Below are 13,601 nucleotides of genomic sequence, written 5' to 3'. Positions count from 1 at the left end.
AGTTGGATTTCCAGGTAAGTGATTTCCATCAAGTTTTAGCGTTTGTTTGGGAAGGGGTATTTGTACCATTAGGCTGCAGCTCATATCTTAATCTGGCCCAACTAGGCCAAAACTGCACAGAGGTGGGGAAAGGAAGGGTGGCCCATAGGTAGCACCTAGAAAACAAACAGGTACCATGTGGCCTGGGCATCTCTGGGGTGGAGAGGGGCAGCCGGACCCTTTGGTTAGATGGGAGGTCAAATCACTGTTTGAGAGAGATAAACCCATAGTGGGGGATTTCAGTGGGAGATGGCAGGGAGGCAGCATCAGGGCAAGGGATGAGGATTTCCAAGCCTTTCAGTGCTGTACCTCTAATGGGGGCTTATAAATTACAAGCTCTGAACTCCTGTTTACAGAGTGGGGTATTAGAACGTAGGTCTGTTGTATACAGACTGCTGGCAGGTTGGAAGATTTGGCATTGGGCTTGGCACAGTGTATATGGATATTAGAAGGCATGCTATGCTGTATTGAATACAGTGAAGTTTTGCAAGGTATCAGGTATGGAATAATGTATTGTTTCACTTTGACAGCTAAAGGCTATAATTTATCAGTTGTAAATCCACCGACTCCAGTGAAATTAAATGGGGGTGAGGGAGAACTGCCTAGTAGGTTTCACTCTCTTTTTATACTGCTGGAAAATTATCAAATGATTTACATTGTTCCAGAACCCAGACCCAGGGCTCCTCCCCTGCTCCCAGCCTCCAGTCTTAACACCTGCCCCCATCTCTGATTCCTGCCCTCTTGCACACACACCCCCAGCCCTGATTTCCAGCAGCTCACTCCCATACGCCAGCTCTCCTCCACAAACTCTCGGCTCCCTGCTTGAGTTCTGGGACCATCCTACTTCACAGGGTCTTAGAGGCCAGGCTCCAGACTAAGCCTGGACATCTATAACTGCAGTTAAACAGCTCCACACCCTGAGTTTGCTACCACAGGCCAGCCAGGGATGTCTAATCACTGTGTAACCATATTCTAGGACCTCGGCCCTGTAGCTCTTGTTCATGTGGGAAGTCCCATTATGTTCCAAAGAAAAGAATGTTTTGAATAAATTTCTAGAGTGGACAAAAATAACTATTTTATGCATAGTATGGATTTCTTTATTCTGAGTAATTCCAGTTCCTTTCCATCTCCCTCAGTCCGAATCAATCAGTAAGGCAAGAACGGCTATGGACAATTAGACTGTTATCCAGCTAGGGAACAAAAAGGATAGATTAAAATGCAGCATGAAGGAAATTAGAAAGAGGCAGTTTAAAGAGTGGTTTTAATTTATTCCAGGAGAGAAAAGGTTTTATTTTCGGTCTGTGAGAACAGAAGATACAGAAAAAACCAAATGACTACAAAATCAATTTGCCTTGTTGAAAGGCATCCAGCTTACTTTCTTTAGCGAACACTGTAAGAATCTCTTACAGGAAGTCTGCATACTATTTGGAAGAAGTTATGTGAAACTTAAGCCTGAGCTACACTATTAGGTTTCACCAGTAAAGTTTGCCTTATGTTAGCTCATGTTCGACTTCTTGAAGCTCAATTTTGAGTGCTGTCAGTCAAGTTAAATCAGGTCCCACAAACGAGCCTAAATCCTGCCTGGGCACTGGATCTAGTAGTATCTTTTAGCAACAGTAACCTATGTGGATGCTGCACTACCTGTATCAGTACAGTCCTCCAGAGACAATCCCACAAGGAACTTGTTCCTTCAACATTCACTGCTCCAGCCCTGATCTTGAACTCTGCTGCCCGAAGGTCAGAGTGCTCACCCTCCTTTAAAATCCACACTGTGTTTTGGAAAAGCTTCTCTTCCTCCTATCCTACCTTTTCTGCCTTCACAAACAGGTAAGACATCAAGTAAAGCTGCAACTAATGGGAGTGTGAGAGCAGGGACTCAGGCAAGCTTTAATTCAGACATTGCAGAAGGGATGCAAAAGCTGTGATATGACAGGGAAAAAGAGCAATGGGGGGCAAAAGAGAAGGAACTGCAGCAGTCCTACCAAATTCACAAAGGAGGTCAAAAGAAAATCTTGAACTGCCTCCAACACCTGTTGCAACTAAGCAGCACTGGATGCAGATAATCCTTGTTAAACCTAGAAGAAAGAACCCCAGCAGTACACAGTAATAAAGAGTTCACAGTGTATGGGGATGTGGAAGATGCAATCCTTGAATAGAACAAGATGCTTTTTAAGAGCCTGTTAAATCTAACCTATATTCTCCCAGAGGAGGAACCCAATAAGGAAGGGACAAAGAGCTCATGTAGATATACTGCACTTTTAAAAAAAATCCAACAACTTTATTCATTGGTCTTTGAACTCCCTGCCCTCATCCACACCTCAAACTGGTGGTTGAACCAACGTGGACAGGAAACAAAATTAAGCCTTTTGAAGTAAATGGTTTATTCTAACAACATGCACTGGCAATCACAGGCAAAAAATAAGGAAGAGAACACTATAAAGAAAGCAACACAAAACATTCCCACATGCACCCCTTTGCCAGGGTGGTCAGACAGAATATTTAATATAACCTGATGTACTGCAAGCAGGAAAAAGAAATGTAGTGAAACCAAAATTTGACAATTCAGTTTAAATACACAGAAAATTTATAATAATCCTTAGAAGCAATTCAGTAATTATTTACTCAGACAATATGATTTTTTTTCTAAAACTGAATATTTAACAAGTAATGCAAACATAAAAAATGCAGTGCTGTGGTTTACCAGGCTTACAGTTCAAATCAAAAGAACAATTATTTGCATTTAGAAATAGACAGAGTAAGAGATGGTTTATTTCTGCTTTAAGGTGGCATATTTTTAAACTGACTTTGCAGATCTAGGCAGCAGCAACAACCCTTTTTTGGAGTGTTTGATTGGTCTTGGAACAAATTTCTTCTATCTTTTAGCCCAAACTCAGTCAAGTTTTCAGATACTGTAGTGTTTAAATACTGCTTGAACTTTACTCAGATTTGCTTTGTTTCTTCTACCATGATAGGAAAGTTTTCCATGCCATCCCGTAAGAAGCTCCTGCAGCAATGCTGGTGTGAAGAGGATGGCAGCATATGGACTTTGAGCATTTGTCTCCCTCAGGGCCTTTGATACCCTCGTGAGTGATATATCAGCCAGAATCAGCACTGCCTGTAATAAGTTTAGCAATATTTACTACACTATTCTTATCCATATTACCCAGGCCAAAGGACAGTCCATCCCCCAACCCTTCATTGGCATATATTTTGAGAAGTGTCCCCAATACACTCACTGTGCTGCTAAACTGTTTTAAAGCAAGTCTGACCTATTTCATACTTTCTTGAACATCCTTATGGAACATTTTAGGCAATTTCCTCACTTATTTCCTACCTGTGAACCCTTTAACTCTAACAAAGTCTGAATGTCTTGCTTATCAGACGCTTCATCTGGAATATCATTGAGAAGGCCTTCGCTTCCCACCTGCTGAAAGACAGACCTTAATCAAGAGGACAGGGGAGAGCATGCTCAGATTTCCCCAGGAGCTCAGAGTCTGCAGGCCAGGAGACAAGAAAGTGGAGGGCATACATGCTGGAGGAAAGGCACATGTATGAGGAGATGCGTAGGAAAGTCCATTATGCAAGCTCCTGCAAGACACTATGCAGCTCCTGAGGCAGCAAAGGAATATGCTATAAAGCGTTGTGCAACAAGGATTTATACCACACTAGCCACCTTCCTCCCATCACATGGCTGGTAAAGCTGCCCATTGCTGCGCAGATAAAATGAAAGACACAACATGCAACCTAGTCATAAGGCATCTCTAGCATCCCATATTAAATGCACTCAATAGTCACAGAATCAGAGATTAGGGTTGCAAGAGACATCAGGGCTGTGTCTACACTAGCCCCAAACTTCGAAACGGCCATTCAAATGGCCATTTCGAAGTTTACTAATGAAGCGCTGAAATGCATATTCAGCGCTTCATTAGCATGTGGGCGGCCGCGGCACTTCGAAATTGACGTGGCTCATCCAGACGGGGCTCCTTTCCAAAAGGACCCCACCTACTTCAAAGTCCCCTTATTCCCATGAGCAGATGGGAATAAGGGGACTTCGAAGTAGGCGGGGTGCAGATGGGAATAAGGGGACTTCGAAGTAGGCGGGATCCTTTCGAAAAGGAGCCCTGTCTGGACGAGCCGCACGGTGGCAAGGCGCGTCAATTTCAAAGCGCCGCAGCTGCCCGCATGCTAATGAAGCGCTGAATATGCATTTCAGTGCTTCATTAGTAAACTTCAAAATGGCCATTTGAATGGCCATTTCGAAGTTTGGGGCTAGTGTAGACATAGCCCAGGAGGTCATCTAGTCTAACCCCTTGCTCAAAGAAAGACTGATCCCAACTAAATCACTAAACATACTACCTAGAATAAGGGACAGACCAACCTCCAACGCTTATCATCCTGCATAAGCTGACAACAGTTAAACCTTTCCTTGTTGCTGTCCACATTCCAGGGGTATGTCTTCATGAGTCAGGCAAAACCAGGACAGATCTCTGAAAGTCACAGTTGACCTTGCAACCCACCAACATGAAAAGACAGTCACCCATTTCCATAACTGGTGTTCTTTGAAATATGTTGCTCATGCCAATTCCTATGTTGGTGTGACCACCTGAGCATGCCCAATTGCCGGAAGCCTTTTTCCCCTACCCAGCAGCTACCGGGTCGGTGCGGCACCGATATGGCGATGAACATATACACCACTTGACCTACTCCCTGCTCAGTTCCTTCTTGCCAGGTGCTCCAACAGTGCGGAAAGGTGGGTGGGTTTTGGAATGGACAGGAACACATCATCTCAAAGAATACCAGCTACGGAAACAGGTAACTGTCTTTTCTTCTTTGAGTGATTGCTCATGTGCATTTCAATGTAGGTGAATGCAAACTGAGGTTAGGAAGTGGGGTTGGAGCCCCAGAACTGCAGTATGACCCTGCGAACTGCAGTGCCCTCCCTAGCATGTTGCATAATTGCATAATGGGCCACAAATGTGTATGCCCAAGTTCTGGACAACTCTGCAGAGGAGCTGCTGCAGAGCTTGAGCATCCTCTAACACTAGAGAAGCAGAGGAACCTGCCACTGCTTCACTGAGGGAGGACGATGAGGAGCTGCCAGCCTGCTCCAAACAACCCATGTCCATGGTCCCTGACGAGTAAACACCAGCTCCCAATGGCGGGGCAGACAATTGAGGCACCAGCACAAGGCCACCTACTTGAGGTGGTGCGGAAGATGATGCTCCCAGGAGATGCACTGCGCTGTCGAGGTTACTGGCATTGATGGGACACACATCTACGGCAGTGAGGGAGGAGGCATAAGCACTGATAAAGCTGACGCTGGCACTAGCTCTGCTGAGGTCAGCGCCTTGACAAGAGATGGCACCGAGGCTGGTCTCTCCCCTGGAAGCAGCTGGTCTGTTGGCACATCCCACAGTGCCGCTCCCCGCGCAGCCAATGGCACCACACGTGGTACTGGAGGAGCCCCCAGTGTCACCAGCAGTGACAGGGACCCAGAGTGTGGTCTAAGAAATTGCCCTTGGGACTTGGGCAACAACCCTGGAGTCCAAAAGGGCCATTGTGGAAGCACTTGCCACTTCTGCTGGCTGCGCCTATGCAGAGAGCATTGGCTTTGGCAGGACGAGGAACGGCCACTCCTGCTCCTGTCTGATCCCAAAAAGAAAGAGTCCAACTCTGATCCTGACACTTCTGATGCCAAGGCCAAGGGAGGTGCTTGACCTGCAGGAGACTGCCTTGGCACTGACTGGGCTGGCACCTCCACCACGGTCATTGTCTGGGCAAAGGGTGTTGAAGATGATGCTGGCATAGCTGGCTTGCCCCATGAGGGAGGCCAGCTCTGCACCTGCACCAGTGACATCAAAGTCCTTGGTGGCAAGAAGGGCACAATAATCCTCAGGAGACTCTGTGCCACCTGGAACACTTCCACTGCCAAGGCCATCTCTGACAAACAAGGGCTGGACCTTCAGGCCAGTGTTAATGCTCAGCCTTCTGAAGCATGCCCCTACCATGGCTCAACCATTGGTGTCTCAGGCTCATCCCTCATTCTCTGCACTGCAGGGGACAGCCTCTCATGTTTCTTCCGCTTATGCAGTAACGGAGACTGAGGCTATGTCTACACTACATCATAAAGTCAATTTTAAGGCAGTTAGCTTGATTTTACAATGTCACTGTCTTTGCTGCGAACGCCATTATGTCAATTTTAGGGAGCGCTAAGGTCGATATTATTACACCCACAAAGTGAGTCAGTGTAGTGCCAAGTTTGAATTTAAAAGGTTGGATTAATGCTAGTATGGCAACAGCAGTTATTTACATCGACTTTATTGGCCTCCATAGATGTCCCATGTGTTTTCCACAATGCCGTACGGTTGTCCGCTCTGGCTACTTCCATCTCTGCTGTTTTCCAAGTGTGCAAGAAGTAGGTAACAGAAACCCCACAAATTTGAATTCAGCACCAGGATACAGCAGGATATACATACGTCAGTCTGCACTGGAAATGAAACTGATCTGAAGAAGTGGGTCTGTCCCACGAAGGCTCATCACTGAATAAATAATTTTGTTAGTCTTTAAAGTGCTACATTTCTGCTGTTTTGCCTTGTTAGAGTACAGACTAACACGGCTACATCTCTGTTACTATCTTCAGATAAGTAACAGAGAGGTAGCCGTGTTAGTCTGTATTCTAACAAAGCAAAACAGAAGTCATGTAGCACTTTAATCATCTAATAAATCATTTTGTTAGACTTTAAAGTGCTACATGACTGATGGTTTGTCAGATAAGTGAGCTACTAGCAAAGGAAAGGCTGCTCGCAGGAGCACCAGGGAGTTCTGACAACCGTCACCGCAGCAAGAAGGAAACGAGTGGGGAGCAGGTTGGGAAGTATATATATTGGTCACCATATCAGAGCCACACTCACCTGATGGCTACCAGCTAAGGGAAAAATCTTCCAGCAACTGGTCATGCGTGGGCACGCACACCTACATTGGAATGCACATGAGCAATCACTCAAAGAAGAAAGTGCCAGTCCAGGAAAAATGTCCCAGCATTCAATTTTCCAAAGCTGGGAGAAGCTTTACACACAACTCCAGGAATTTTGCCTTCTGCAGCCAAAAGCTCTGCTGATTGTCCCAAGTTTGAATTAAAAAAAAAAAAATCCCATCTCAAGCTGTTCTTTTCATGGTCCCAGAAGCATCCTTCACCATGTGCAGTTAGTAAATGGCTTCAACACAGGCATTTTCATTCACAGCATGCATCACCCACTCCTCAGTTTTCTCATTTTTACTGCTGTAGGCCCAGTCCTTGTGGTAATTGTTGAATAATATGGATAAATCAGGCACCTGTCTCTAAAATAAACACAAGAACTCTGCTGATCTGTTCAGTGTCTGTGCGTCTGCCTGGTAGATGGCAGGAAGGAAGTGTATTTTAAAAATGGCATGAAAACAAGAAAACTATAGGACGGAACAGAAGAAATTCTAGAAACTTGATCCCAAGCACCCACATTCCCTTTAGAGGAATGCGGTATCCCACAGAACCCTGCGAAAATACCTCAGAAGGCAGTGTGCTGAAAGTAGCATGGGACACACTGGGATGCCAACTGATAATGCCAAAGACGATATCTTTTGCTGAATATAATCTCTCACCATGAAGATGCACTATACTACTAAAGTCAGTCAAATATACAAGCGCACTATTGAAATTGCCGTGCTTACAGCTGTATGCCAGCAGAAATGCTACCAGTAAAGCTTTCCAGTGGTCTTAGATCTAAGTTTCAATTTTATATTTGATTTTTTCCCCTCAAATATACATTATTAGAAAGTGGCTTTTGATGATTTATGAGAAAGAATGATTATGCAGGATCAAAGCTCTCCCAGGTTGCTCATTAATATACACCATTCATACATCCACGGGGGCTGACAGACTCGCTGGGCCCCTGGGCAAAGGCACAGTGGTTTCACATTCCCAGGAAGGGCATTGCCTTGGGCAGGAGGGGCAAGGCTAGTGTTGTTCAGAGCACACCGCACCACCCTCACCCTCTCCCAGTTCTAAAAGCTGCCTGGAGCACAATGTAAAGGGCCCAAGGCTCTGGCTCCTGCAGCTCCTCTTGCTTCCTCCTCCCAGGCCTGCATATATCAATTTAAAAAATACTACCTACAAGAACATTAAAAGGTGCAAAGTTAGGCACTGAAAAGAGTAAAGAAATGTGAATGTTGCCTGTGCTATCTTACTTCTATTCCCTTGGGCATTTGTATACTAGACTTGAAGTACATCATCACAACTATTATATTTTCCAAAGTCCTGTCTCATATGGTATTACAGGCTGAAGGCCCAGTGAGGTTCCTCTAGGTGTCAATGGAAAGACACAAACTGACGTCAAAAAGGAATTGGGTAAGATGCTGAAAGAGTTAGGTGCACATAATCAAAGAAACAGGACTAAAATTCTGCTTGCAATAACAGTAAAAAGAGAGTAAAACTAAGCTGTATTTAATTGGAGCTGGACTAGTTTAAACCAATTATCTGAATAGATTTACTCCCAACTTAACATTGGCAATAACAAGAGTATTTTTTGGTCATGACCACAAAGGATGGGTAGTATGTAGTGAATTAATACTCCTGGACTGCTGTTGGGCAAGGCTTGAGCTGACAGGAAAGGGTGGGCAAGATTGCGCTGGAAGGATTAACTGGACCAGCACTGCTGTATTTATTGCCCTGCTTATTGTACCTACACTAGCACAGAAATGCTTCAAATTAAAACCAAAACAGGCCAAGGATTTGTAAGATGTACTTAAAGTGAATGCCACTATAACATACTACAAATACTTATGAGGCACTTCTGCATGGACAGAAAATATTTCAGGAGTAGTCATGCCTAGGTAGACAAGGCTTACGTCAATACATTTTCCTATGTGGAACAATGAACTAAAAGACAACAAAGTACTAAAATATATGATATATGGACCAAACCCTAGTCCTGATAACAATAACTGGAATATAATAAATCAGCCATCAAGGATACATATAAATTTTTTCTGAACACAAATATAATTTCTCATATTTATTTTTAAATGGAACGTCACTGCAAAATGTTACTCTGAACTCAAATAGCAACTTCTACATGGTTATTCTTCATCATAAGTTCAACATGTTATTGTAATGATTTCTACTGAAAAATGGTCTACATTGTTTGCTTTTCTAAGTTTTGGGTGAGATTACGAAAAGGAAGTATATTTAAAAATTAAAATATTTTAGCGTGCCTTACCTTGTAACATCACTACTTGCTTGTTCTTCTTGATGGAGTTCAGACAATGATGTATCTCCGTTGCTTAAACTTTCAATCATCGACAACTCAGCACTACTTTGAGACATGTCTTTGGACTTATTGAGACTTGCTAATGACGTCACCACATTTGCCAGTGTGCTTAAATCTCCTTGACATGCCTCAACCTAGGAACAAAAGAATGATTTCACATTAGCAGCAACTGCCTTTGTAAAGGAAGAACATCCAGCTTTCACACTTAACAAAGGAAGATACCAAACAGAACCAAAAAAGCTAAACTGTTTTCAGCAGCATATTAACTAAAATGCAGATACTAGAACTTGCACTGTAATTTTGAAACATTTTTCAAAAGTGAACTTTACCAATTATTGACATATATTTTTACGTGAATAGTGTTCCAAAAACAACATTTATGAAAAAACAAATCATGAAGGCTACATCTACGCTGGCCATTGATTGACAAAACTTTTGTAGTTCAGAGGTGCTAATTCCCTTCACATCCAAATGACAAAAGTTTTCCAATGGGCTACAGTATACATTATAAACTGCCACGTGAGCAGAGCTTTTTTTTGCCAAACAACGTGAATGCCACTCAGTGGCGGGGAGGGGTGGGAGGGAGAACAAGTACAGAGGATACTTTGCCCAACTTTTGGCAATATGGCTGTGTCAACAAGGCCATGCCATTAAAAACTGTGTTGTGTAAATAAAGCTTAAGATAGCTTGCTGTTGCTTTTAAATAATTCTTAACTGGGAAAAGTTGTGGTGAGGGCACGCACATTTCCTAGTTTCTATAGGCTAAGCTCATTGTACACACCAGGGGTTCCTTGCATTCCCTTCCCACAGTTCCTTGTGTTCCAATCATCCATCTCCCCCTGTTTCAGGAAATTCTGCAAATAACCCTATGCTAGGATCCTCCACCTCCCCAACAGACCACAGGATCTGGGTGCCCCACTATAATGCCCTATCCCACACCATTATATTAAATTTTCTTTCTTGGTGAACAGAAATCATTCAGAGTGTCTAACATGTTAAATTGTATTGGGGAGATAGGCAAAGCTGAGATGAGGAGTGCTCTTATGCTGGAAAGTGTTAACAGCTACCATCAAACTGGTTCTTTAATTTACGGATAATTACAGAAGTGGTAAAGCTGTTGGGTCTGCTAACAAGATGCAAGGGACTCTGCAAGACCCCCCATTTCCTTTTACCAGTTTATCAATTTTCAACAAAATCAATAGGATTTTATCCACTGTTGCCTAGAACATTCCCTGGAATGACTGGCTACAGCATTCAAAAGTTACTGTGTTGCATCCAGACACAGAAATGCCATCCAATGGAGTGAGAAAGTATATCGTGGGTCCAATGCAGCTACAGCAACACCACGAACTTCAAGTTGAGCGTAAGGCCTGGTCTACACGACAAATTTAGCTACACATAACCCATGTAAGTCAATCTAATAAAGTAGCTGTCTACACTACTGAGTTCCTTCCATCGACCTAAGTGGCCAATAAAGTTGATTTCTGTACTCCATCTCCATGAGAGGCGCAGTGATTGATTCAACATCCCCAGGTAGATATGGAGAAAGTTTAGACTAGGGGTCAGTAACCTTACCCAGGAGGAGTGCCAAAATTTGACCTTTTGACTTCTACATATGTTCCCAGTGCCAGTGATACTTTTTAAATTCATTAATAGTCCTACGTACAACAGCTTCATTAATAAATAAATAAAGATGCACTGTGTAATTGACGTGAATTGACCTCCAGGAGTTGTTCCATAGTGCTCCTCTGAGACCAATCTTGAGAGTGCTTTCAATTCATTAGCATTTTAAGGCTCCTTCACGACAACATGACTGCCACAAAATTGAGCAACAAAAAAATCCCAAAGCAACCCCCTGGAGGTCAAAACAGGAGTCAAGCAAGGCTGTGTCACTGTACCATCACTGTTCTGCATCTTCATTGCCATGACCCTTTACCTCATTGATGGCAAGCTTCCAGATGGTGTGAAAACTGTCTGTGGAATGAACGGGAAGCTCTTCAATCTCAGGAGACTGAAGGCTAAAAGCAAGACCACCAAAACCTCGATCATGGAGCTCCAGTATGCAGATGACAATATGGTTCCTGCTTTTTCTCCCACAGCCCTTCAGACCATCTTAAGTGCCTTTGCTGAAGCATATGAGAATCTCAGCCTTGCACTGAACATCAAAAACCCCAAGGTGCTGTGCCAACCTTCACCGACAGGACAATTTGATGCACCTTCTACTGAAGTCAATGGAGAACTGCTGGAAAATGTGTAGCACTTCCCATATCTTGGAAGTCATCTTTCTGCTACAGTCAACATTGATGCCGAAATCCAGCATCGTCTGAGCCATGCAAGCTCTGCTTCTACCCATGAGACAAAGGGTCTTCAGGAACTGGAACATCTATCCCAAGACAAAGCTCCTTGTATACTGTGCAGTGGTTGTTCCAAGGCTACTATATGTATGTGAAACCTGGACAACATACAAGCGTCATTTGAACAATATCAACGCTGCCTCAGGAAAATCCTAAATATCTCGTGGGAGGATAGGAGTACATCGCGTCCTGGAAGAGTTGAACATGACCAGCACTGAAGCCGTTATCATTCAACAACAACTTTGTTGGACTCATCATGTGGTTTGGATGTCTGATCAGTGGCTCCCAAAACAGATTTTGTTTTCCGAATTGGAGAAAGGACAAAGGAGTGTTGGGGGCCAGCAGAAGCGTTATAAGGACATGCTAGAGGCACACATGAAAAAGTGCAACATCGGTGTCGATGCTTGGGAGAACCTTGCCCAAGACCGTCCCCAATGGAGAACAGTAATCCATGAGAGGGTGGCACACTTTGAGAAATCCCACCGCAATGCAGATGAAGACAGGAGGAGGAGAAGAAGAGAACATCAAAAACTTCCCCATGTCGCCGCAACAGCTACCAATACCTGCCTCTTCTGTGATCAGATCTATGGCTCCAGAATTAGGCTGATCAGCCATCAATGGACTCACAAATAGGAGGGTGACATGAAGATGTCCTCGTTATCGAGTGACCTCCAAGAAGAGATGTCAGCCAAGTACACAAGAAATAGCTGCTCCCTTTTAAAGGCCCAGGAACGTTTGAATTTTCATCTTCTATTTGATCAGCATGAAGAGCTTACAACACAGTTGATCATAGAGGCTCAAGGCTACAGATTCAATTAATGGGCATTATCTCCAGCACCATGGCATAGGTGTGTGATACACAATAACTGGAACACACCTTCTAGTTTCTTTCTGGGGCCATCATCCTGGTTCTCCTGTCCAGAGCTTCCGCACTAACTTTCCACACAACACTGAACAGGCACGTTAACCAAGACAACCCAATACCATTTTCATCATCTCTGTATGAATGTCAGAAAACACCATTTCCTTTTCTACCACAATGACTATGTCATGAATTCTGAGACAGTACTTAGTCTTCTGCATATACATGATTCAGGGAGATTACTACTACTAAAGGTATTAGTAAAATGTATTCAGATAGAGCCATAGCTTCCTCAGTAAGGGATTGTAGGTCACCCCACTTCCGCTGTATTTTCAAATAATCAGTATGTGAATGCAAAATTCAATTAAAGATGCATGATTCAGAGAGGCCAACAATTTTTAAATGAAAAAGAGGTAACATTTACATCCCAGAACAAAAATGCAGTCTTGCAGCACCTTAAAGACTAACAAAACAATTTATTAGGTGATGAGATTTTGTGGGGCAGACCCACTTCTTCAGATCATCCCCTAATAAATTATGAGTCTTAGCTACATGGTTGTTTATTTGTTTTGTGAAGATACAGACTAACACGACTACCTCTCTGTGACTTTACATCCCAGGTTTTCTAAAACAGGTGAGACTCTCAGAACAGTGTGTACATACTTGGCACAGCAAAGCCATGCCTTCATTGCTTCTACTTGTACTATGACAGCTATAACTCTGTTTATACTCATGTTAGTTTAAATGAGAACAGGCACAAATATGTCTATGCAAGCCAGGGAAATCACATACACTGATCCCTTACTATATGAGCATAATTGGTTCCTAACTTTATGCTTGTAGGCAAAAACTCGTAAGAGGGACACTAAATTCCTACTAAAATACGTGTAAAAGTCTGATTGGTTCCAAGTGCTCGGAGTGGCAGCAAGTGGCGCTGCTTTTGAAAGGTAAGTGAACCTGGGGTTGTGGGGGGGATTAAAGGCTGGGGGCAGTTTGGGGACATGAGTGGGAGGGAGGGTTAAAACATGGTGGTGGGTTGGGTCC

General features: G+C 43.6%; 1 protein-coding gene and 1 long non-coding RNA gene across 9 annotated transcripts in view; one reads left to right on the top strand and one right to left on the bottom strand.

Annotated features, from left to right (window-relative positions):
• The window catches only part of NR2C1 (nuclear receptor subfamily 2 group C member 1), a 116,779-nt gene that overhangs the window by 32,428 nt on the left and 70,750 nt on the right, over positions 1-13,601 (bottom strand). For all 6 annotated transcript variants that reach the window (XM_075011771.1, XM_075011746.1, XM_075011728.1 and 3 more), the window contains one exon: positions 9,291-9,475. In XM_075011771.1, coding sequence (XP_074867872.1) covers positions 9,291-9,475 — 185 coding nt within the window. The remainder of the gene's footprint in view (positions 1-9,290; positions 9,476-13,601) is intronic.
• Positions 1-13,601, top strand: part of LOC142022201 (uncharacterized) — an 85,533-nt gene that overhangs the window by 45,991 nt on the left and 25,941 nt on the right. The window lies entirely within an intron of this gene.

This window comes from Carettochelys insculpta, chromosome 1, assembly GCF_033958435.1.
Source record: "Carettochelys insculpta isolate YL-2023 chromosome 1, ASM3395843v1, whole genome shotgun sequence".
Classification (NCBI taxonomy): domain Eukaryota; kingdom Metazoa; phylum Chordata; order Testudines; family Carettochelyidae; genus Carettochelys; species Carettochelys insculpta.
This window is presented reverse-complemented; position numbering and strand designations above follow the sequence as displayed.